The 26234-nt window shown below is 41.0% G+C and overlaps 1 protein-coding gene across 1 annotated transcript in view; it reads right to left on the bottom strand.

Annotated features, from left to right (window-relative positions):
* Window positions 1-26234, bottom strand: part of MARCHF3 (membrane associated ring-CH-type finger 3) — a 153860-nt gene that overhangs the window by 36475 nt on the left and 91151 nt on the right. Inside the window, exon 2 of the mRNA XM_017501002.2 lies at window positions 1599-1842. Coding sequence (XP_017356491.1) covers window positions 1599-1786 — 188 coding nt within the window. The 5' untranslated portion in view covers window positions 1787-1842. The remainder of the gene's footprint in view (window positions 1-1598; window positions 1843-26234) is intronic.

Genomic DNA, 26234 nt, shown 5'->3' with positions numbered 1-26234 from the left:
AATGATGCTGGGAATCAGGGAAGGCCAAAAGGAGATCAGAAAAGGAAAGGACCTCACTTCCATTAGCCTGAAAGGCTTACTTGTGCCCAGGGATGGGAAAAGAAAGTGGACAGAATTGTTTTTTCTTTCTTTGCTCATCATTCTGGGCCTCCTTCATTTACATTGAGCCTGCAAAATCCCGAAACCTGGTTTACAGTACCGCATGGTGGGAGAGCAGGTAAAAATGCCTGACAGACAGACAGACAGACACAGCCACACTGCCACACACCCACACACCCCCATACACACGGAGGCTCACAGGTCTCAGCCATGTCAATTATAGCCTGCTCTTCCTGGTCAAGTGAGCTGTTTGATGCCTGCAAAGGGTGAGTGGAGCACATCAGTCCCCCAGTCTCAGTTCACAGAGGACCAAAGACAGTCACTGCTTTGTCCTGCTCTGAGTCCTAACCAATTGTTATCCGTTCTCCAAGAGGCAGAAAATTATACATGAAATGTTTTTCTATGTTTTCCTTTGCACTAGCAGCACAGATTTTAAATGGAGGGCATATGGGCAATGCTCACAACATGCATGTTAGTGTGATTCCGTGTCTGAGGGCCACCATGCCCAGGGTGGGATGCCACTGGTAGTCCTGCTGTGGGCACACGGATCTGTAGGCCTGTGTCTGCACCAGAGGGGTTGACTGATCACTCAGACAGAGGTAAGAGAACAAGGTGTGAATGACTGGTCCTATGTTAGAGGTCAGAAGTGTCGGCACTGACACTAGGGGCAAGTCCAATGTTGATTCACCTTTTATGTGCATAGGTTAGCAGTCCTGCTTACCCATTCTGAGAAAAAGCTGGAGAAGCCATGATGCTCCTATTAGCCTGGAAGCCCATAACTCCCTATCCACCAAGAGCACAGGAGGAGACAAAGTGATGGTCAGGATAAGCGGTTTCCAAGCTGCTCAGAGCCTGCACTCTGGCTTTAGTTCACTACTTGGGAAGCCTCAGGAAGTTTTCAAAATAGCACTTCATAGGGCAGATGTGTGTGAAGCGTCAGGGATGGGGGGCCATTGAGGCTGAAGGAGGGGACAGCAGAAGAGACTTCCTAGTGATGAGAAGAGACGTGCCCAGGAAGTAGCCCTGGACAGCTTCCATCAGGCAATGCCAGTCCACATGCACACCAAAAATGTCACTTCAAAACTTTTGCCCACACATCCAGTCACTTTGACTCAGTTGCCTGAAATCAGATACCTTCTTAATCCTGTTCCAATAGGACTACCTTTGTTATCTACTAGAGACAACAAGAGGGCAATTACATAACAAATGTCAAAATAACAAATGTAAAGCAAGCAACCCAGTATCTTGTGGGCTCCTTCCCCTCCTGGCTCTTTGTAAGTATGACTTTAAGGGGAAAATTCAATAAGGTGAATTTTACCTTTATATCCTATTGCTATAGAAACGGCAATGACAGAATTTGTGTAGTCTTTTTTTCCCCGGCACCTCCTCTCACCTGACACAAAGACCTGAGCACTAATTACATTCCCGTTAGCATTTTCCATCTGACAAAGAGTTCTCTGGATCAATTACAGATTCATTTATTTTAACTGTGGTACTACCTCTGGGTGGCAAGAGTCCGCACTACTGTTGACAGCAGCTGCCCGTCCTTGGCTGAAACTTGCATGACATACTGCGGCTGCCCATTCACTAGGCTGCCACAATCCTCCACCGTCTTCACCACGGGTGCAGCTGAGCTGGTGCAGTCTGGCAGGACTTCGGGCAGGTGACTGCAGCGGCTGGTTGTCATGGTAACAGACAGCAATTACTCTGCTAATGGCTTCCACATTCATACAGGATTTCCATCTAAGAGAGATCAGAAAACAGTTTACTTGGGCAGGGTGGTTAATAGAAAATGGAGAATTATGGACCACCAACATCATCATGTCGTTATTGAATATAAATAACAGGAGTAGCCTAGATGTGGCACATTATCTCGTTACTATTTAATACAAGTGTGCACGCACACACATAGAGCCCACAAGAAATAGCAGATATGGTAGGAACAAGACAGCAAGCATGTTGGTATATATAAACATTTAGGAACCCTGCTTTCCACGAGGGGCAGAATGATGACTCTGAGGCCCAGCTCTGAAGAGAAGATAAGTAGTTCTCTACTCTGTGCCAGAGAAGTAATAAATCTTTGTTGACACTCTCTAAAAGTTACTAGAATCATTATTAAAAACATTCACAACTATTTTTTCTGGTAAGCAATTTATTCTCCATACAGCTTCATTCTGAGATACTAAGATTAAAAAGAGAGGGAGAGAAAGAAGGAAGGAAAATAAAAATGAATTTGGCCAAGTATTAATAGCATGTTCTAGGACAGTATTTGCCAAACATTGAGTGCAATGACTGTACCGCCTTTCTGTTGCATGATACAATTTTCTGTTTGCCATATCTACTGCATGATACAATTTTCTATATCATATATATTAAAATTAACTTCCTTTAAAAACTGAACCTATTTTAGCTTTGTCTTAAAGTTATTCATGAAATAATGAGTTTAATGAGCTTTTATTTTCTAATGGACGTGATGATAAATACGTTAGCATGAGGTCTTATTTGTATACTACCTAAAATGCAGGCTCATATGGATCATCATAGGGAAACACATAGGAGAACGTAAGAAAGTAATGAATGAGATCTCTATCACCAGTTAAACATAATCCATTACTAATAAGGGCCTTACCTCCTAGACACATGGTGTGTTTTTTTTTTTTTTTTTTTGAGACGGAGTTTCGCTTGTTACCAAGACTGGAGTGCAATGGCGTGATCTCAGCTCACCGCAACCTCCGCCTCCTGGGTTCAAGTTATTCTCTTGCCTCAGCCTGGGACTACAGGTGCGCGCCACAATGCCCAGCTAATTTTTGTATTTTTAGTAGAGACGGGGTTTCACCATGTTGACCAGGATGGTCTCGATCTCTTGACCTCGTGATCCACTCGCCTCGGCCTCCCAAAGTGCTGGGATTAAACTGCAAGGAATTCTGCTCCTGATCTGTGTGGCGAAGGCTTGGGTCATGATCTCAAGTTCAAAGCACTCAGACCCATGGAGTGAGGAACCCCACTGGATTCAATAATAGGTCAGCATTTGACACATAAGAAATAGAGGTTTTTACAGAAGCTTGCTGGAAGAATTCTGTCCAAAGGTGAGATGACACAGTTTCATGACTAGCCTGCTTACCTCAGGCTCCCAGGCCTGACATGGCCTGGGATCAGTAGACAGCAGCAGGATTAGTGGACGGACTGAGCTCACATCAATAACCCATTTGGGTGGTCAAGGCCCAAGCTTAAATAAATGAAATATCTTGTCGTTTGCAGAACCTCAAACCCCAAGAGGATTTCTGGCATTCTGAAAGGGGTTGTTTTCTCCCAGATATTTGTCTCTACTTGTTACATTTTCCTTGATCCCCATGGTTCTGGAAAACAGGATCTTCCCAACTGCCAGAATAATGTGCAACTGGATATTCTCAGGGCAAGAATGCAGTATTTCCTGATGAACTTGAGCTGACAGTTTCCCTCCTGACAAGCACATGTCAAGCAGGCTTGACTGTCCAAAACAATTGGATGTGACCGTCATCCCTTCCTTGCTACCGAGGTGTCTGGCTGGCCTTGCACCAGCAGCCTCCCTTTCCCACCCTCACTCACTGCCTGGAGTCCTCTCAGGGGCTGTGTCTGCCCTTGCCCAGCAGCCCTCCTGAACCCACAGTGGTGAGATGCCTGTGGACTCCAGTTCTTGTCTGAGACCTGACATGGGGGCACAGGCAGGGGCTGCCCCCCTCACGCCATTTTCATGACCAGCAATACTGAACATTCAGCACAATCAGCCAGTTGGTATAGGGTATAGTTTTGCTTTTTAAATAGGATTCTTTGCTTTTTTTTTTTTTTTTAAACTGTAAAGCAATTAGTATATGGTATGTTATAAAAACTACGAACACAAAGAAGACAATAAAGCTCACTCATAATCCCACCATTCGGATAACCCCAGAAAATTTTTTGGGTAGGTATCTTATTATTTTTTTGAAAGGGTTGGCAGGGTGGAGTTGATTTGTGCCTGGAGCCAGAGAGTTGTTTTGTTTTGTTTTTAAAAATTGAGTTATGGTAGCTTTCAGACCAAAACACAAAGAGATGTTAAAAGACTGTCCTCTTCTAAAACTGTGCATAACTCCTCTTCCCTGGCCTGCCCTTACAAAACTCCATTGACATGATTTTAAATTCTCATAATGCCTCACAGTCACAAAGCGTAACTTCCTGGCACAGCTCTCTTGCTTCACAAGGCAGCCATAGATTAAGACCCAGGGGTGTGTTGGCAGGAAAAGCAGACACAGTGACCTTCTTGCCGCATGGAATCATTATGTCTAGGTGCACTCTGAGAGTCTATTTTTGGGTTTTGCCTAACTCCAGCTCCGAGGGCCAAACACTCCCTCCCTATACTTGATGGAATTGGAAAGAGGTGAGGAGGGGGTACACAGAGTAAATGATGGGACCCAGGGCTGCCAGTTGTTAGGCTACCCTCTGTGAATTGCCTGTCACCCACGTACATAATAGCCCCAAGTTCACACACTTGTAACTTAGATTAAGTCCTCGTCAGAGGAAGTAGTTCTAAATGTGTGACCTAAATCCACAATAAAATGTCCTTAAAAATTCTAGAAGCAGAGCTTCCCTTAAATTCATTTTATATATGTAATTTCACTTCTGGATGATTTCATTTCTCCTTTCATAGGTAAAAGGGATATTATCTGCCACCTGATCAGTTTATTCCATTTGTAGTGGGTGCAGGGCACTGAGTTTAGGATAAAAGAACAAAATGAACCTCACCTTGCCTTCTCCTACGAGCAAGCCCTGGCTCTTTCTCTTGTGCCATATCTGCAGAACCTGCATCCAACATCCTCTAGCCGTAAATCAATTTAGACTAACTAAAATGATAGTCCAGTCCAGCATTCCCTGAAGAACATACCAGCATGTCTTCTGTATACCACACATCAGAATAACCTTAAGATTCTAAGGCTTACATGCCAGCATTGAGTCCCAACAGCCCTCAAGGATCGTGGCCTTGAATTAAAAATGGGGTAAGAGGGATTACACAGAACATAGCACTCTTGATCATGGTGAGGATAGCTGCGTTGGTCCTAATCCTAGAAGAGTGGATCTAATCACTTAGGTGGAGGAGGAGGAAAGGAAGCACACTCTGTCCTGATCTCAGTGAAAGGGAAACCCAGAGGCCTAGATGCAGGCATGGGGCAGGCAGGAGCTGGCCTTACAAGCTGCATGCACCAATTGGCATGCATATGTTACACCTGGGGCAGTGACAAATGGCCCACTGCATTTTCCTGTCTGGTTCAGAGCCACCTGGGAAAACAGCAGGCTGTTGCTAAGGATGCTAGAAAGAGCTGAGCTGTTGGTTTGCAGCCGAACACTGGTCTTCTACTGATCTTTCTGCAAGATTTCAAGCACACTCTGACTGCTTTCTTATCAATGTCAGTGCACTGCTCTTGTGGTAAAGTACTTCCCAGTCTACCCAAAAGTTCTCTCTAGGAGGAAGCAGTGTATGTGTAACCTTGAAACATCAATCAGCACTGGTGGGAAGGGTCCTTTGCTGGCCAGTTTTGACACCTTGTATAATTTCTTTCTCAGGCTGAGAATAAAACATGATTTGGCATTGGCCAAACTCAGCTGCACACAGTGTGAGGAGCAGGAGTAGGTGGATGAGACGGAGACAGAGAAAACGGAGGGAGTGGCCAAATAAATGAAAGCCTGATTAGAGAATTGTTAAAATAAAAAGGCTTATCTGTTAAACTGTGACCCCTGAAAAGGACAGAGTACAGGTCTCACAAAAGCAGGAGACCTAACCAGGCGGCAGTGATTCATTGCTGCATTTCTGAATAGGTTGCCATTGGTAAGTGATTTCCACGGGAACACAGCTGGCATCACGAGGATGCGGCCACAGGTCGTCGGGGAAGGGAAGGGAAGTAGGCTCTGCCCACGACGGCAGCCCCTCTGCCTCAGCAGCCCCCAAACCTCCAGGAAAATCACAAGTTAGAGAAAGAGCTCTGTTCTTGGAGGCATAACACCAAAGCCTACACCCTGTCTCTCCACTCACCAAGGTAAATCACTCGGCCTCTCAGACTTTCCTGAGATTTCCTGAATGTTTGAAATTAGGGTACTAATACACCCTGAGCCACCTCACCTGGTTGTGAGTCTAAAACAAGATAATATATATGAATGCGTTTTGTAAGTAGGAACATGCCATGTACAGAGAAGTTTGAACTTTATTGCTACGTTAACCTTCATTCCTGCTCTTTTCCTAGCCTAGGCTACATCTTGTTTCTGTCTTTTAAAACCGTCTTTCCTCACATCTGGTCAGCCTCTACCATGATGCACCTTTTGCATTACACTTGAACTCTGACATTGACCATGCCATCTCTCTCGGCTAGGGAGAACAGAAGAAGCCTCATCCTTGCATGCTCACTTCTCATTTTCCCTGGTCCTATCGCCTTCAGATCTGGAACACAGGTTTCATTCTTCCATGAAAATGCTTCATAAAGATTTATGACAGGTGATGGGATGATCCATGCAGCAAACCACCATGGCACATGTTTACCTATTAACAAACCTGCACATCCTGCAAATGTATCCTTGAACTTAAAAGTTGAAAAAAGAAAAAAAAAGATATAGAGGAAAAGGTGCAATGATGTGAGAGATACTTGGGTCTATTTGTTATGGCAGCTACCATTATCTTAACTAATCTAATATATGATAAACACAGTAGAAAATAAAACACAGGCCAATCCCAAGGCCCTTTTCAGGCCTGCTTATACTAGAGCTGCATTTTCAATGCCAAATCAACATTAATCTCTTAGATGGAGGTCAAGAAGTGGGAGAAATCTGTTATAATGGCACCTCTGTTTGGATAGGAAAATGACTCAAAAGGCTTAAAGGTGAAAACGAGACCAGGAGGATGTCAGTGCTGGCTGGCACTGATGGGTCACGTGAGCTGCCTGGGCAGTGGTCTAAGCAGGGCCTAACCTGGAAGCAGTCTGGAGCAAGTCTGTACCTCTGCATTCAACCTTCATGCCCAATTCCAGAAATTTCAAGAAGTAATAACAAACTATAGAAATGGTCCCCTATAGTAATGAGTTTAGTAACAGGAATAAAGTTTCAGTCCAGCAAGATGAATAATCTCTAGAGATCTGCTGTACCTACAGTCAGAAATAATGTATTGGACACTTAAAACTTTGTTAAGAGGATACATGTCATGTTAAGTGCTGTTATCACAATAAAATAGAATTTTTAAAAAGAAGAAGAAGAGGTAGACTCCTCAGGTCTCAATATGTCCTGAAGGATTCTGTGTTCTCTACAACTAGAGTTGGTTAACAAAGCAAATCAAAGAAGCAAATTCATTTATTCATTCTTCCATCCATTCACTTTTTTTTTTTGAGAACTTATTAGGTTTTCCTAGGAAGTTTCTGGTAGTGTAGGGTTCAGCCATCTCAAATCCTACTTTACATTTCCCAAGGAAATGTGGAGGCCACCAAATAGTCTGGAGAATTCCCCAGATCTTCACTGGGGTGGCAGAGCCGTGAGGACCTAACACCTTTCCACAACCAATCACACACTTGCCCATTCAGGGGAAACCACCTGAGGCCCTAAGTTTGGAGACTGACATTGCAGAATTGGGAATGGCTAGATGTCTTTCTGCTCCCACAGAGTTCTGCGTCATTAATGCTGGTCCAGGATCCATAAGTCTGACCTTTGTTTTACATGAGTGAATCTGCTTCAGAAAGGATTTCTAAAATGTCCTCTGTGAGAGGCTGCATACGTGGGGAGCACAGCCTTCTCTAATGAGACCAATGAAGGCACAATACAAGGTGGTCGGTGACTGAAATGGGGAAAAAATAGCAATAATGGTCTATCCAGGAACTTTCTTCTCTGAGTTAGATTTTTAGACTTTGAATTCTAAGAACAGTCTCTGAGAATAGGGATGCTGCTCTTTGATAGAACATTTCACTGGCTTTTCAGGCGTGTTATAACCAGACAGTGCACTGCATGGCTGATGAACTGACTTAAGAGTATTCTGAATGTTCAGAGAAAATGAGGGAAGGTAGGAAATCACACAGTGACCTTCCTTTCCAATGAAAATGGAGCAAATGACTAATTTCAAAACCATTAACATGGAAAAGCGGCATATTTCTTCTGAGAACAGGACACAAAGGCTCTCCAAGGAGATTGCTGGGACATGATTACCAGCAACATTTAAGTTTTCAAAAACACGCCAAGGAGGCTATTCACTAAGAATGTGTAGCGGCAAAGTAGCTGCTTCATTAAACTTAAATAGCCATGGCAGGACTGTGCTTACAGACCCGCGCTACCAAATTATACATTTCTTTTCTGGATGCTTCACTGACCTCATTATGTGGAGCACAGAATTTGTCATTCCAAATAAAGTGACCATCCAAGTCTTTACAAACATGTCCATCAGGCGCTTGATGAGTCTGCAGAGTAAAACACTGGCTGGCCCAATGAATTTTTAAAAATAGGCCTCTTTTTGTTGTTTCATTATTTTCTGCTAGGTGCTCATTGTCACACTTACAGAGCACAGTTAGGCAGTAAGCAGGTGAAATGCCTGTTTCTGAGCATGAGGGAGGTTTTGATTTGGGGTAATAGCATATTCTTGAGAAATGTGTAAACCCCAATGATGAATTAGAGGGAGAAAAAAACCTGAGGCAAATTGGATCCGGAGTGAGTTACCATAATACGTTCCCATTCTCAGTGTACTACCTTAAAGTTATATTCAGAGTTACTTATAATTTCTCATCCACATGATTAATTCTGATTCTCAGGCATAAGAAGTATCCAAAGCATCAGAAAGATCTTTTTTTTTTTTTCATTTAAAATTACTGTATTTTCTTTTCAGCCAGGTAAAATCCTCTAGTTCTGCTGAAGGCAAATCAAGTAACAATTATCATATTTAGACATATTTTTCTCCCCAAGAAGTACTCATGAAATTAATTCAGATTTTGGAGGCTATCCACTTTTCATTTAATTTTAATTATATAGATGAAAATGGCAATTAAAAATCCCACAACAAGCCTATGTGTTCAAAGACACAGCGACAGCTGAACTGCACTTGTAAATAACAACCGGCTTCTACATGGAACCCCACTGAGCTGGGGGAGGGAAGTTGCACAGATGAGTTCTGGGGGCTCGGGAACAATGAGGGCACATCAGAAAAGTTTAAACACCAAGTTCAAAAACTCAGAGGAGCAGGCAAAACATGATGAGACATTCATGGGGCATTACTCAGAGATGAAAAATTAAAATGTACTCTTCAAATGATATTCAGTGTGACCAGCACCAAACAGCTACCTGTCCAGCATGCTAAGGAAAGGCATGAAGGGTACAATATGCTGGCCAGGATATCTGATAATACAAGAGGAAAACATCTCAGCCACATGAAAGCTAAATATGTTCTAAGGACTGAACGTTCCCCATTTGTTTTTAGGCTCATACACATTTTTAAAAATCAGCATCCAAGTGAAAGCCTATCATGAAGGAAGTTGATTTGTGATTCATTTCCAAGTTGTACCTCACCTTCTTCTGCATAAGCAACCCAGTATTAGCTAGACAGATGTGCTAATTCTTAACCCAAGCCTCCAGAAGCCTAGAATAAACCAGTTGTTGGCTTATTTTAAATCAGGATTCCTTGGAACTTTCCTTTTCCCTGTTTCACCCAGACCACAGGGAGGCTGCAGTCTTGTCCTTTCGTTAGGCAGTCTAAACTCTGTATTAGACTCAGGTAGGTTGGGCCTCTCTGTGAGTCCTCTGCAGCACTTTCAGGCCCACAAGGACCCACAACATATTTGACTGCATTACCTTCGATTTACACACAAGGGTAAGCAAAGTCACTCAGCTTGCCAAGGAATATGAAGGCAAGTGCAGACTAAAGACTAAACCTCCTTGGACTTTGCATTTCAGCCCCCTCGTAGGCATGACAGATGGACTCTCTATCATATGCTACATAATACCAAACATCCTCAAAACACTGATTGTTCTTTCAGGCATGCTTTACAGAAACAAACATGTCTTGAGTGTTCCTTTATGGCCTTTTTACACATTTAGTTTTTGCGTAAGGAGCTGTCTGGGACCCTTGAGATTGAGGACACTGAGCCCTGGTTTTGGGTCAGGGGGACCTGGCTTCAAACCACCACCCAGTGCTTACCAACAGGAAACTTACTGGATGCTGAGCCTGTTTCCCCAGACACTGGCGACCTGAGGTAGGTGGGGGCCTGGCACATAGAGGGCTCTTGATAATGGGAAGTACTTAAGTCTGTAGCGCAACAGGTTCAGCTCACAACAATGGGGCCAGGGCAAGGGGACAAGAGGCCCCTTCCAGATCCCACCTCTAGGCTCCTCACTCAGCCCACCCTCCTCTACAATTCTCATTACCCTTACCCCCATCTTCCCAAGCCAATAGCTCATGAAGACCCAACTACTGACATCTGCTTTGACAGTCTAATATAAGCCAAGTATGTAAAAAATAGGTAAAAAAATCACAGAAACTCCCCCTGGAATTATTGTCCTTGGCCTTAGACATGGCTTCCCTCCTCTAAACCCCACCACATACACACAGACACACACACATGAAACATAGGTTCTTTTTTATTGGCTCCCTAAAATGGGTCCAGTCTTTTAAATAATCAAGACACAAACAAGCACAAGAACAAAGTAACACATAGCCAAGGACCGAGTTACCTGAGATCACTTTATCACTTACTCTCTGCACAGCATGTATCCTGGATTGTTATGAACCGTGAAATCGATGGAGAATAGGGTCTCTTTCCTGGTGATGATACTTATTTTCTATATACCTCAATGCAAAGCACTTATAAACCTCTTTAGGGAAGCTCTGAGCTGTTGTTTTTTTTCTAACTGGAGCACATGCCCCTCCCTGCATTTGTTTTCTGGCTGGGACCTGTCTGTCTGTACGGGCACAGCATGCATCATGGCCTGGGTGGCTGTATCAGTCCCCTGCATTTTGGTACCGAGTGGCCTCTCTTCCACACCCCCACCTGTTGGAGTGCTGGCTGAATCTGGACTTTTTCAGTAGGAGGACCAGTGTGCTGTCTCTACAATCCTCCTGGGAAGCCAAGTGTGTAGGGCCTGTTAGAAATGCCCACAGTGTGTCAGCTTACACAGAACATCCCCTTAAGTCACTTAGCCACTCAGAAGGAAGGTCCTGAATCAAATATCTATTTTGTTCTGTTTGGTTTTTTTTGTAGGCCCAGCCCTGCCAAAAATAATTGGTAAGATTTCATACCTGGATTCAGCCTGTTTGATAGAAACAGAAACTGAATTAAATTATTATCCAAGGCAAAATAACTAAATAATATACAGAGGTCTACCATTATACATTTTCATCTGATGGTACTTTTCCTTCAGAACAGACCAAAAAATTACACTATTAATAGTAATAGTGTGAGTGTATTTTTCTATTTTCATAGCACTATTCATTTTCCATCTTCTAAGTGTTTAATAAATACAGTGGGCCTTTACTGTCTTCTAGGGTGAAAATAACACTTATGCCCCCATGGAGCTCATTCATTTGTTTTATGGGCTAAAAAAATCTCTAGCGTGTCACAAATTAACACAATGTTCCCGAGGACTGTGTTTTATTCTTGAATCTCCAATTTCACTAAGAAATGTGAAAAATACATGTAGCCAGATAAGTCCCAGGAGACTAGCCACTGCAGATGCTGAAGAAAGCAAGTTATTCCAGCTAAGATCAGCATTAACTTCAAAACCAGAGACTGTTTCCCAAATTCTCCTCCAATTGCCTGATATAAGGCAAGGAACTTGGTTTTCAGTGACCACCTAAAAAATCCAACAGAAATAGGGTTATTTTTAAATTTAATTAAAGGAGATTGTCAAAAAAAAATAAAATAAAAAAGTTGAATTATCAGATAATGACCTTATTCTAGTCTGAGCTCCAATCTTGATTCTAGGCCATGGACCCCCCACTACCATACCTGAGAGAGATTTGTTATTCTTTTCCTTAATATTTTTATTATGAAAAGTGTCAAACAAATAAAACATGACAGTAAACCCACATATATCTTATCATCCCAATCAAAAAATATTTTTATGCCAATATTTTTATTTTACTTTTTGAATTTCCTTCCCTTTGTTTACAAAAATTATTTAAATGATTACAAGAGAGTATATATATATGTGAATATAAAAATCAATCAAGATTTTATCACATTTGTTTCACCTATCCTTCCTTCCTTCCTTTTTATTATGATTTTAAGACAAATCCCAGAAATCAGTAATTTTACCCCATATACTTCAGTATGAATTTCTAAAAATATGAAAATTTCTCATACAACCACAAAGTCATTATTTTACCTAACAAACTTAATATTTCCTTGGTATCATCTACTACCCAGACTGTATTTAAATTTCCCCAACTGCCTAGAAAAATCTTTTGGCTGGTTTGTTTAAATGGCCAAAATAAGCTGTACACATCACATTTGGATGTTATTCATTGTATGACCTTCTCACTCACGCATAGGCCCTCCCTTTCTTCCCAACCCATTATCTGTTGAAGAAATGCACGTAGAGGTCCTCTAGAGCGCTGTCCTACTCTCCACTTTTTGTTTGTTTGTTTTTTGAGACAGAGTCTTGCCCTGTTGCCTAGGCTGGAGTGCAGTGGTGTGATCTCGGCTCATTGCAACCTCTGCCTCCCAGGTTCAAATGATTCTCCTGCCTCAGCCTTCTCCTGAGTAGCTGGGACTACAGGTGTGTGCCACTACGCCAGGCTAATTTTCTTTTTTTTTGTATTTTTAGTAAAGACTGTGTTTCACTGTGTTAGCCAGGATGGTCTCGATCTCCTGATCTGGTGATCCACCCAATTCGGCCTCCCAAAGTGCTGGGGTTACAGGAGTGAGCCACTGTGCCTGGCCTCACTTTTTAAATTTGCCTATCTTCTTGTGTTACCATTTCACTTGTCCCTCTCTACCCTGTATTTTCTGGAACCCCAGGATTGGCTTGATTCATTTCAGGTTCAACTCTCAGCCAATACTAGCTCATAGGTGGTACTGTCTACTTCTTGGTGCATCACATCGGATGGCAAGTAATGTATGGCTGTCCCACTTTTGGTGGGTTCAGAGAAGTCCCCATTTAGACATTTCTAAAGGTCTAATGATTCCATCCACTGATGACAGTTGCCTGAATCAATTATTTCATTTGGGGGCTATCCAATTATACTTTTCCAATTCTAACTTCCTTTCCACATTTAGTAGCTAGAATTCTTTCGTAACAAAGCACTTTCCTTGATCAACCAGTGCAATCTGGTTATCCTGAAATACGTCTTACACAAAAAAGCCACGAGCACTGCCTAATTCTTTCCTATGATTCCCAGTCTTCAGAGTATACAATTGGTACCTTAGCTATGTTCTATAATAACTGAGTTGTACTTGTTGTCATTTGATACAGTTTGGCTGTGTCCTCACCCAAATATCATCTTGAATTGTAGCTCCCATAATTCCCATGTATTGTGGGAGGGACCTGTTGGGAGGTAATTGAATCATGGGGGAAGGTCTTTCCCATGCTGTTCTCATGATAGTGAATAAGTCTTACGAGATCTGATGATTTTCTTTTCTTTTTTTGTGTACAAAGTGTAAGAAATGGCATTAAGAGATCTGATGATTTTATAAGGGGGAGTTCCTCCACACATGCTCTTTTATGCTTGCTGCCATGCAAGATGTGACTGTGCTCCTCCTTTGCGTTCTGCTATGATTGTGATGCCTCCCCAGCCATGTGAAACTGTGAGTCTATTAAACTTTTTTCCTTCATAAATTTCCCAGCCTCAGATATGTCTTTATTAGCAGCATGAGAACAGACTAACACACTACTCTTAAATATCCACCTGTCATTACTGAAATTAAAAAAAAAAATCAGACCACTATACCATAAGAAACCCTTCTTAAGTATAGAGAAGGTCTGGATTTGTGATCTGAGGGGACACAAAGCAAGTTAGGCATCATTCCTGTCATTTTGCAGCAATCTTGGAAGGAAGGTGCTGTTTTCCTTGCCTGCTCTGGTATCTAAGACTTTTGTCCTTATGGTACATACAGTCTTTTCTTAGGTCCAACACTCCTTAATGACCTTCTATATTTACCTGTCCCTTAGGAAAAATGAGAACAATTCTAAAACATTTTTTTTTAACCTATTGCTGCACATATCACTTGGTGCCACTTGCCCCTGCAGAACTCCACTCTATTTTATTTATGGGATACATCTGAAGGTGGCCCAAACCTGTGGAAGGGGGTCAACAGAACTAACACCTCTGTAGACTGACTACTCAAGGTCATCATGCCTGTATAGCTTGGGCTTTCTGATTCAGCAGGCAGCCATTCCCACCCAGAAAAGCCTGCAGGTGCCATCTGGCAGAACCACACCCTGCTCCAGCACCATGCTGGTGACACATTAACACTCTGGGCAAGCTTCCACTGTGGGAAAGATCTGTACATGCATGAGAAACATCTTCCTTTCCTTCTTCTCACTAATAAGGGTGAAAACATTTAGGCGTTCATAGGTATTCCCCAAAGACGCATTTATAAGCCTTCTTGAACAATGGCTGACAAGTGTCTCTGAGACTGACAGCAATCCAGGGTCTTTCTTTTTTTGTTCTTTAAGAGCAGGGGCATTTTCTGTCCATTATTGCCTTGTTTTAGTGACAGGCATCTGTCAGTTAGATATTAAAACAGAGTGATAATGGGAAGATAATACGCTGGCTCTGTCCACATACTTTGAGAGGGAAGCATTCATGAAAAATGTGTATTCTGGGAAATCTAGATGCTCGTGTGCCCATCTGCATTTCTATTTAGTTTGAAATTGTGTGTAGAATAGTAAAGCAGTGAAAAAACAAATAATGTAGGGGTGGGCTCTGAGGAGATTCCTAAATGGTTCTGCAGATACCAGCGTGGGGCTTGCTGCATTAAGAAGGAGGGTTAGGAAATGCATGCCAAGGAGGCTGGCCAGGACGGAAGTGGTTTTTTTTTTTTTGAGACGGGGTCTCGCTCTGTCGCCAGGCCGGAGTGGAGTGGTGCGATCTCGGCTCACTGCAACTTCTGCCTCCCAGGTTCAAGCAATTCTCCTGCCTCAGCCTCCCAAGTAGCTGGGACTACAGGCGCATGCCACCACGCCCAGCTATTTTTTGTATTTTTAGTAGAGACGGGGTTTCACCATGTTGGCCAGGATAGTCTCGATCCCTTGACCTCGTGATCAGCCCGCCTCAGCCTCTCAAAAGTGTTGGGATTACAGGCGTGAGCCACCGCACCCGGCCGGAAGTGGTTTCTTGTTGTTGTTGTTTGCTGTTTTGGCTTCCCTAGAACTCCATAAGAGCTGCTGAACCAATGAACTGGCAGGAAACAGCTTCCATGACTCTGTAAGTGAAGGACTTTCACACATTTTGAAAAAGAACAAATGCTTCCTTCTAATACCAAGGTAAAAGGGAAGTGCACACTATAACTTTCATCTGCTGATTCCAACACTTCTAGAAACCAGGCACTCTCTTCATCTTGTTTACACATGCTCAGCACAGGACCCACTTAGATGTTTACTGGGTACACAGTGGGAAATACGGTTTCTAATAAAATAAAACAAAACAGGGACATGCTAAAGGGGAAATTTACTACTTTTGGATATCTGGATCATAAGGATCTGGACATTAGAAAGAGGCCAAAATGTACTGTATCATGATTTTTCTTAAGTTCTACTTCAAGGCTACATAAAATATGCATCCTGTTTACTAGGGGAGAAAATGCAACCAAAGCTAATCCATGATGATAGTACATACATACACAAACAAAGCATGTTGATGTCTCTAGCCTGGTCTGTTCATAAACTGGACTCATTTCTTAGATTTACAAATGATGATCACTATGGTAAATTCAATAACAGAATTTTCTGCTGTATGCCTGGCATTCTCTTCAGTATCTTTTTAAAGCCCTTAAGTGGTTTCGATTTACATAAAACTAAAAGCTGGGAGAATTAAAAATTACACAAATAATGAAGATGAGTTCCTAGGTGAATTACCCATTACTGTGGAGGTTTTTGGATATTTTCATTAAAAAGAGCAAAAAGGCCATCTAAAGATACTTGTGTATCTACAAATGATTGTAAAGTCATTCTCTTTATTTCCTTCCAGCTCCCATAAGCCTCTTTTATTAGCTTCAAGGAATGAAGCTCCAATCTGCTTCAGTAAACTGCATTATTTTTTAAACTACAAAAACATACGTGATTTCTTTACATGAGCAATCTTCTTTAATGGCAATGCAGTCACTGGGAAGACTGCATTCAAAGGCATAGTTTACAGAACTTCCGCCAACCTGATAATCTCTACCTTCTTCTTCTTCTTTTTTTTTTTCCCAATATTATTAGGACCCACTGCTTTTTCACAAGTGCTTGGCATACAATAGGCACTTAAACATATTTGCTGACTCACTGAATGAATAAATTCACTATCATGATATCAAAGTGTATATCCAGGTTAAGTGACACAATCACAGGGCTAACACAGAACTCCTACTTAGAAATACAATATCTTCTATCTGACTTAACTTCTAAGCAGTCTAGTATTCACTTTGCTATTTGATGGTTTTTTTTTTTTTTTGCATGAATTTTGGATAATCCTTATGTTCATTACTAAACTTGAAATCAGGCACTCAGATCCAAGGGTTATTTAGGAAAATTAAGAGGCAGGCCATGAACCTGAACTCTTAACTTAGTAATGGCTTGCAAGCATCTCTAAAACAAAGCATCTTTAATTCCCTTCCCTACTTGCACATAAGTCTCTTTAAGTTGATACGGAGAGTATTGTTGAAAAAGAAGAATGGAAAGAAGAAAGAATGAAGAAAGGAAGGAAGAGAGGGGAAGAAAGAAAAAGAAAAAAATAAATGATGAAATGAGTGGATACAGAGCCAAAACACTTCCATTTTCCATCAATTCAGGACATGTTGAAAGCGTAGAAAAGGAGGATCTCAGGCTCAAAGATCTTCTCAACCTGTCTACCAGGCCCAGGTCCTGATTTGCTGTGTGAGGAAGAGTATGAGCATTGTGGGAGCTGTGTTTCTGGCTCCCCTGATTTGAAACTCATGTATATATATTTTCCCACTGGGAATAAAATGGCTGGTTATAGTTGGAATGGTATCATTACTTCCATATTCAGAAATATGATTAGGTGATTGAGCTTTTATGAGCTGGTTCAAATAGTCACATGTAGCTATTGGTTGGGATTGACAGGCAGGCAAAAGTGGCACAGCAGTATAAGTGTGATGGTTAATTTTATGTGTCTTCTTGACTGGGCCATAAGATGCCCAGATATTTGGTCTGGGAGTTTCTGTGAGGGTGTTTTTGGATGAGTTTAACATTTAACATTTAAACTGATAGGCCGAGTAAAGCAGTTTGACCTCCCTAGTGTGAGTAGGCCTCCCCCAATCAGGTGAAGTTCTGAATGGAACAAAAATGCTGACCCTTCCCCAAATAAGAAGGAATTCCTTCTGCCTGACCGCCTTTCAGCTGGGACAGCTGAACTCCTTGCCCTTGAACTCAAACTGAAACATGGGTTCTTCTTGGGTCTTGAGCTGCTGGTGTTTGGACTAGAACCACGTCACTGACTCTCTTGGATCTCCAGCTTGCTAGAGAAATAGATATATATGTTCCTGTTGGTTTTGTTTCTCTGGAGAACCCTAACTAACAGAGTAGAAAACACCAAAGAGTCAATCTAAAACATACAAATGTATATATGGCTTTAATATATGTATATACACGTGTGTATATATATTACACATGCACATATGTCTTTAAAAGTCATTAAGTAAAATTTAAGCAAATTCTCAGTTACCTTCTTGGTGATGCTCAGGCCACAAAGGAAGTAATCTATAATCCCTGATACACAGCAAAAGAGTATTTGCTGGGGTGTGCTGGGCAGAGGTGACATGGGCTCTTCTGAGGGTGGGCGATGAGGCTTCACACCTCCAGAAAAACAATTTGGCAGTATGTACGAAAAACCTTAAGATGGCTGTGATTTTCCTTTTAGAAACTGATTTTTAGGACATAATGTTTGAGCCTTTTTAAAAAAGGAATTTGTCTTAGGAACATAATCAGAAATGCAAACAAGGACTTATGCACAATCTGCAGTGCTTTTTAATACCCTGCAACACTCCTTTCTAGTAGCACAACATGAGATAATCATCCAACAGTCAGGGAAAGGTTAAAGAAATACATAGTGTATCCATATTCTAGACCATCAGGGAGGCCACTAACATGAGTTTATAACAAATGTTTAATAGCAATGGAAAATATAAGGCTAGGTGAAAAAGTTAGATAAATATTTGTACTTGTAATTTCAAGGGTAATTCAAAGAAAGAAAGGTGGTATATCAATATGTGAATAGTGGTTCTTTCTGGGTAAAAAGTGATTTTTTTATTGTTTCTGCTTTTTGTATTTTTGAAATTTTCTAAAATAAATTTTTATTATATTTAGAAAAAACAGTTGAACAAATAGCATTTTATAACCCTCAGAAGGGAAAGCATATTAAACTGCCTCCTGAGAAAACAAACAATAAACACAAGCGAAACCAGAGCAAGCAACCAAAACTCAAAAAAGCACACGCCCTCGCCATAAATAATCTGAAAGCAAACACAGAATTTCCTTTATTCTGTAGGTGCAGAAAGGACATTACAGATCTCCAGGGAAGGAAATTCAACAATTTCTCCCCAGCAGACTCCTCTTAGAAACAGCTGGTTTAGTGGGAAGACCCCTGGGTCAGGCCCCAGAGGCCCCAGGCTCTTTGCTGCACTGCAGGTTGGCATTGGGGCCACCAGTGTGTCATTTGCTCTCCCTCAGCTTTGGGTCTCTCAACAGTAACACATAAAAACTAAATCAGCTTCTGCGATCTACACCAGGCTGTGTCTGAATAAAATGAAGTGACAAATTCACAAACGCCCCTAGCTACAGAGAACTGCAGGATTGTGACAAACAGTCATCAGTGGTCACCACCACCAGGTTCATGCCTGAACCCTCCAGTGGCCCTCTGCCCCACATGGGAGCAGTCACAGATGTCAATAGTAGACAGGCAATGACCCAGACAGGATATACTCTTTTTTCCTCATACATATACAATGTGTCTAAATTAACATCTGGTTAGCTTCCCCCCGACTTTTAACTAGAAATATGCCAATTTAAATTAAAAGTCCATATATTTCACAGATGTCATATTTTTGCTAGAGAAGACAAATTATAAACAGGAGCTAGCAGCAATAATCTGCCAAATTTTATAAAGCATCATTTATCATTCCTCTTTGGAATTTATATATCCAAATTGTCCAGACAGCAATTGTATATTTAAACCATGTGGCCTTATGAGAATTGGTGGGTATAGTCACCTGTTTTATAAATGAGGAAACTAAAGCAAAGGGGTTTTATAATTTTCTCAGTACCCTAAACTTAGTGGGAGAACCTGATTAACTCAATTTCTGACCCAAATTTCTATGACTTGCTACCACAATTATTATTTAATACTGACTAAATGCATATACTATATGCAAGGTGACCTTGGTTGTTGTTTTTGGGGTGAGGGTAGGATGAGAAAAAAGAGTAGGGTAATTCCTTTTAATTCTTTTAAATAATTAAAAAGCTTTCTTTCCTCAAGGTAGAATTAACAAAATAGGTGATTTCTGCAGCTATGACAAGCATATTCCACAAAAAAACTGAGTTTCCTAATAACACTGAGTAGGATTGAAGGCGTAAGAGAAAGTATCTGTTCTTTTGATAAGATTCCAATTTTGAAACAAGGAGAGTCCTGGTATTTAATGCTTGGGCAAGACCATGTGTAATGGCTGCGGAATTTCATGACTAAATTTTACAATATATAGATGCAGCAGCTATCACTGACATTGATGAGCACCTCAGAATTTTTCAGTCCACATTTTACTAACTTAGAGGAGAACAGAATATAATTCTCAGCTCTGTTGATCTGATTCTTTTTTGTTTTGAGACAGTCTTGCTCTGCTACCCCGACTGGAGCACAGTGGTGCAATCTCGGCTCTTGCAATCCCTGCCTCCCAGGTTCAAGCGACTTTGATGCCTCAGCCTCCCGAGTAGCTGGGATTACAGGTGTGTACCATCATGCCTGGCTAATTTTTGTATTTTTAGTACAGATGGAGTTTTACTGTGTTGGCCAGGCTGGTCTCAAATTCCTGGCCTCATGTGATCTGTCCATCTCTGCCTCCCAAAGTGCTGGGATTACAGGTGGGAACCACTGTGGCTGGCCTGTTGATCTGATTCTAGAGAACTTTCTTGTTGTTGTTTTTAAAAGCTAGGAGTTAACGTGTAGGGCAAAAAAGCAAAAAACAAATTATAAAAAACCCTTAAAGCCAAATCACTTTCCTTAGTAATCCCCAAGTCTCACACTGTGGATACAATTTCTCTTCATATTTGTGAGTCATCATGCATTTTTCTAGGTATTGCAACTCATTCACTTCCTACCTTGTGCAATGATTTAATTTTTCCCCCACAGCACCTGTAGGCAAGAAAGTTCTGGGAGCTGTGCTACTGAATTACAGAAAACTAGAATCTGGTTTGAGGAAAATCACTTCACATGTGCATTACAATGAAGAAAATGTAATGTTCCCTTAGTTTTGCAGATGCCAAAATAAATAATTTTCCTTATTTCTTATACATAACAAGAAAAACCGTACAGTGATTTCCTTTTGCTATTAAAGCCAGGTATTTGGGGAGTGGAGGAAGAGGTCTAAGACTGTCCTGTCACTGAAGGAAAATGAATTCTGTGGATACATTGGTCACTAAAGTTGCAAATGGCTCTTTTTCTTAGAAAACCTTAGAAAGATTGCCAGAGGTTTCTCCCTTCCTGGATACTGTGTAGTAATAGCACATGTACAGATTCCTGTTAGCATTGATTCTGCAACAAACATAACCTTATGGTAGGGTTGATTATAACAGGTGACCTCAACTTAAATGTTAGTATTATTTATTCCTTGACGACCCCAGCCCCTTGAGTATACCTTCGCTAGATATGCAAAGGTTAGGATCAACATCTCACATCCATAATACCCTTCTCCATGCCCTTTCATCTGAAAGGAAAGGTTCCCTAACGTGTTATAAGTTGTTTGGCAAGGGTTGACAAAAAGTCCAGGAGCGTCTGGGCTGGGAAAACACTTACGAACACCCTGGCTACTACCCGTTCTTCATTTCTTTCTTATCCCTTACACTTTCCTATGTGGTCTGTCCTAGGTGATCAACCTTCACTGTGATGCCTTTTGGAACACACTACAGTATTAGTACATAAAACACAGAGCTGTACTACCTGAGAAGGACTGGAAGAAATTATTGCCAGCACTTTGTAAATGTTTAGTTGTAATTTTAACACCAGAGATTCATCAGGATTAAAGGTACTTAAACCCCAAATCTAAGACTTGAATAGAAAGGAAATTTAAATACAGTCAGTTCTTGTTTTTTACAGTAGTTATGTTCTGTAGGTTGTTGACAGCATTGATTTTGTGAATACTGAACCATTGCTCTCAGAGAAAACGCAGAATTAGATTCCTGCAGACTGCTGGCCACAACATTTTCATCTACCAATAAATACAGAACCTTGTTTATGTGGGTCTCTGTTTGAAGACACCTTATTTAATATGTATTGTTGATTCATTAACATTGAACTCATGAGCAACAGCACCGTAACTCGTGCATGAACAAAGCTTACCTAGCACACGTATTTTCTCCATAAGGCGCATCACAAGTTTCTTGTGCTTAGGAACACTAGCCAGCACTTCAGCACTGCCCTTAGGCACTAAATAGTGAGATCACCAACAAAATGCACAAAAATGTGGAAGATGTGGCACTAAGTGGACCACAGAAAGAGCGCCTTTAAATGTGTCAGAGCTAAAACAAGAAAGCAGATCACTGCCTTGTTTGACCTCAGCTGCATGTAGGGTGACTCGAATTTTTCACCACAGGGCTGTGTGTCCATGAATGACTGTGAAATTGCTTCAAGTATTGGTTTTGCGGTTACAAATAAATTTTAGCAAGTAGGTGAATTCACAAATATGGAATCCATGAATAATGAGGATTGACTAGAAATTCCACCTCTTATCCAATGGCAGATCATGCTTATCTCCTTTTCTCCTAATAGCCTCAATTAATCTTTCATGTTAAACAAGGAGAAATATTTTTTGTGCTAGATGGCCATTATAGTTGCAGTGTAGCTGTATACATATTTTTTAATTTTTTTTGTCTGTTTTTGAGATGGAGTCTTGCTCTGTTGCCCAGGTTGGAGTGCAGTAATGTGATTCTGGCTCACGGCAACCTCTGCCTCGTAGGTACACAGCTAAGTTTTGTATTTTAGTAGAGATGGGGTTTTGCCATGTTGGCCAGGCTGGTCTTGAACATCTGACCTCAAGCGATCCACCCACCTGGGCCTCCCAAAGTGCTGGGATTATAGGCGTAAGCCACTGTGCCTAGCCTAATTTTTTTCTTAATTTTTAATTTTTGTGGATACACAGTAGCTGTATATATTTGTGGAGTACATGAGATATTTTGATGTAAGCATGCAATGTCCACATCATGGACAATGGGGTACCCATCCTCTCAAACATTTATTTTTTGTGTTATAAACAACCCACTTATACTGTTGCAACTGTATAATGTTTAATGCTTTTTGTTTTTTAAGTAAATGGAAGTCAGAAACTTTAATTTTCAAAAATTAATGAATGTGACATGGATGGTAGAAAATATAAAACCACAAGTTCACAAAATTTCTTCCATTTCCCTGTTTTAGAAAGAAATAGGAAAAGTGTTGAGCCTGAATTATCATTTGAGCAAATACAGAGTTAATTTTTATAATGCATTACAATTTATTCTGGCTCAAAGAAGGCATGTTTAGAATTTGGTAGAAGAATGACAAACAATTATACATATTCTAGAAAAGGAGAGCTGCTGAACTGAACACATAAAAAATGAGACCTCTGTCTCCTTAAAAATTTTTTGTTGAGCTGTATTTTAAAGGCTTTCTAACCCTGAAGGTAGGATTAGAAAGTCAAACCTATTTTTAAGAAGTTATTGTATTCTCTAAAACTTTGGAGGAAAATTATGACACCATCCATCCAACAATGAGGTGTGATAAATAGAAAAAAATAGGCGGGAATATTTACACTTGTTAAAAACAGTTTTCAGAATTATGCTTTGGTTTTCAAAACTGAAGTCAAAGTATGTGTTATATGTGTTAATAGTCCCTTGTGGAGTAGAATCTGAATAAGGCAGGACTGACTTGCATCTAGGTCTAGGACTGCATTAAAGTAAGATTCTAGCAGAGTAAGCGTCACATTTGGGTCTGACCCCAGGAAAGCATATTCGTTCACTTCTTGGTTCGCTGGTGAGAGCAACATGGAAGCCTCAGGAGGGCTTCTGCTGGTGGAGCTGCCAGCAGGTACCCTGACCCCATTGCCACTGCTGTTTCCATTCAAACACTTGGCAGGTGGAAGAGGTCTTGGAAGGAAATGAGAGTCAGGTCTGTAAGGTGTAAGCATACAGTGAGGGTATCTCATATCTAGTAAGAATGAATGGCTCATCTCAGTTAATCTAAGCAGCCCTGGGCAGTATGTTCATTCCTGGTTTATAGAATCATGGTACTGAGACTCAAGGTTGAAATCTTCCTGCCCAGTGCTTCTTACATGAAATTAACTTCATAACCCCATCGCAGCTATCTTAGAAACTGAAAAGAAGCCTTCTTGAGCACTTTGAGCTATTTAATAACATTGTAACTTAAAAAAAAAAAATGGCATTACAACACTGTTTCTCATGTGGCTTAAGAAGCAATAAAAACCTTGAAAGCCCCACTATGGCCATCATAGTATTTACTGATTAAATCTTAACTTTTTAGAGAATCTATTCCAGGTCAGGAGTCAGCAAACCTTTTCTGTAAAGGGCCAGATAGCAAATATTTTAGGCTTGGCAGACCAAACAGTCTGTCACAACTACCCGACTCTGCCATGGTAGCATGAAAATTGCTACAAAGGCTGGGAGCGGTGGCTCATGCCTGTAGTCCCAGTACTTTGGAAGGCCTAGGCGGGTGGATCATGAGGTCAGGAGTTCAAGACCAGCCTGACCAACATGATGAAACCCCGTCTCTATTAAAAATACAAAAATTAGCCTGGTATGGTGGCAGGCGCCTGTAATCTCAGCTATTTGGGACACCAAGGCAGGAAAATCACTTGAACCCAGGAGGCAGAGGTTGCAGTGAGCCGAGATTGCACCACTGCACTCAGCCTGAGTAACAGGGCTCAATGATACTGATGCATGATGACCATACCTGTAATCACAGAACTTTGGGAGGCCAAGGTGGGAGGATTGTTTGAGCCCAGGATATCGAGACCAGCTTGGAAAACATAGGGAGATCCTGTCTATACCAAATAATTAAAAAAAAAAAAAAAAACCCAAGTCTATAAACGTAATCCATCACATAAGCAGAACCAAAGACAAAAACCACATGATTATCTCAATAGATGCAGAGAAGGCCTTTGACAAAATTCAACAGCCCTTTATGCTATAAACTCTCAATAAACCAGGTATCGATGGAACTTACCACAAAATAATAAAAACTATTTGCAACAAACCCACAGCCAGCATCATCCTGAACAGGCAAAAACTAGGAACATTCCCTATGAAATCTGGCACTAGACAAGGATGCCCTTTCTCACCACTCCTATTCAATATAGTATTGGAAGTTCTAGCCAGAGCAATCAGGCAAGAAAAAGAAATAAATGTATTCCATTAGGAAAGGAGGAAGTTAAATTGTCTCTATTTGCAGATGACATGATTGTATATCTAGAAGACTCTAATCTCCTGAAACTGATAAGCAACTTCAGCGAAGTCTCAGGATACAAAATCAATGTGCAGAAATCACAAGCATTCCTATATACCAATAACAGACCCAAAGAGAGCCAAATCAAGAACGAACTGCTATTCACAATTGCTACAAAGAGAATAAAATACCTAGGAATACAACTAACAAAGGATGTAAAGGACCTCTTCAAGGAGAACTACAAACCACTGCTCAAGGAAATGAGAACACAAACAGATGGAAAAACATTCTATGCTTCATGGTTAGGAGGAAGCAATTTTGTGAAAATGGCCATACTGCCCAAAGTAATTTATAGATTCAACGCTATCCCCATCAAGCTACCTATGACCCTCTTCACAGAACTGGAAAAAACCACCTTACACTTCATATGGAACCAAAACAGAGCCCGCATAGCCAAGTCAATTCTAAGCAAAAAGAACAAAGATGCAGGCATCACGCTACCTGACTTCAAACTATACTACAAGGCTACAGTAATCAAAACAGCATAGTACTGGTACCAAAACAGAGATATAGACCAATGGAACAGAACAGAGGCCCTGGAGGCAACACCACACATCTACAATGATCTGATCTTTGACAAACCTGACAAAAACAAGCAGTGGGGAAAGGATTCCCTGTTTAATAAATGGTGTTGGGAAAACTGACTAGCCATGTACAGAAAGCAGAAACTGGACTCCTTCATGACCCTTTACATTAAAATTAACTCCAGATGGATTAAAGACTTAAACATAAAACCTAAAACCATAAAAACCCTAGAAGGAAACCTAGGCAATACCATTCAGGACATGGCATAGGCAAGGACTCCATGACTAAAACACCAAAAGCAATTGCAACAAAAGCCAAAATAGACAAATGGGATCTAATTAAACTTCAGAGCTTCTGCACGGCAAAAGAAACAGTCATTAGAGCGAACTGGCAACCAACAGAATGGGAAAAAATTTTTGCGGTCTACCCATGTGACAAAGGGCTAATATCCAGAATCTACAAAGAACTAAAATAGATTTACAAGAAACAAACAAACAAAAAAACCCATCCAAAAGTGGGCAAAGGATATGAACAGACACTTTTCAAAAGAAGACATATATGAGGCCAACAAACATATGAAAGAATGCTCCTCATCACTGGTCATTAGAGAAATACAAATCAAAACTGCAATTAGATACCATCTCACGCCAGTTAGAATGGTGATCATTAAAAAATCTGGAGACAACAGATGCTGGAGAGGATGTGGAAAAATAGGAACACTTTTACACTG

The sequence above is a fragment of the Cebus imitator genome, unplaced genomic scaffold (assembly GCF_001604975.1).
Source record: "Cebus imitator isolate Cc_AM_T3 unplaced genomic scaffold, Cebus_imitator-1.0 Scaffold275, whole genome shotgun sequence".
NCBI lineage: Eukaryota > Metazoa > Chordata > Mammalia > Primates > Cebidae > Cebus > Cebus imitator.
Note: the sequence above shows the minus strand (reverse complement) of the source record. Positions and strands in the feature narration are given on the sequence as shown.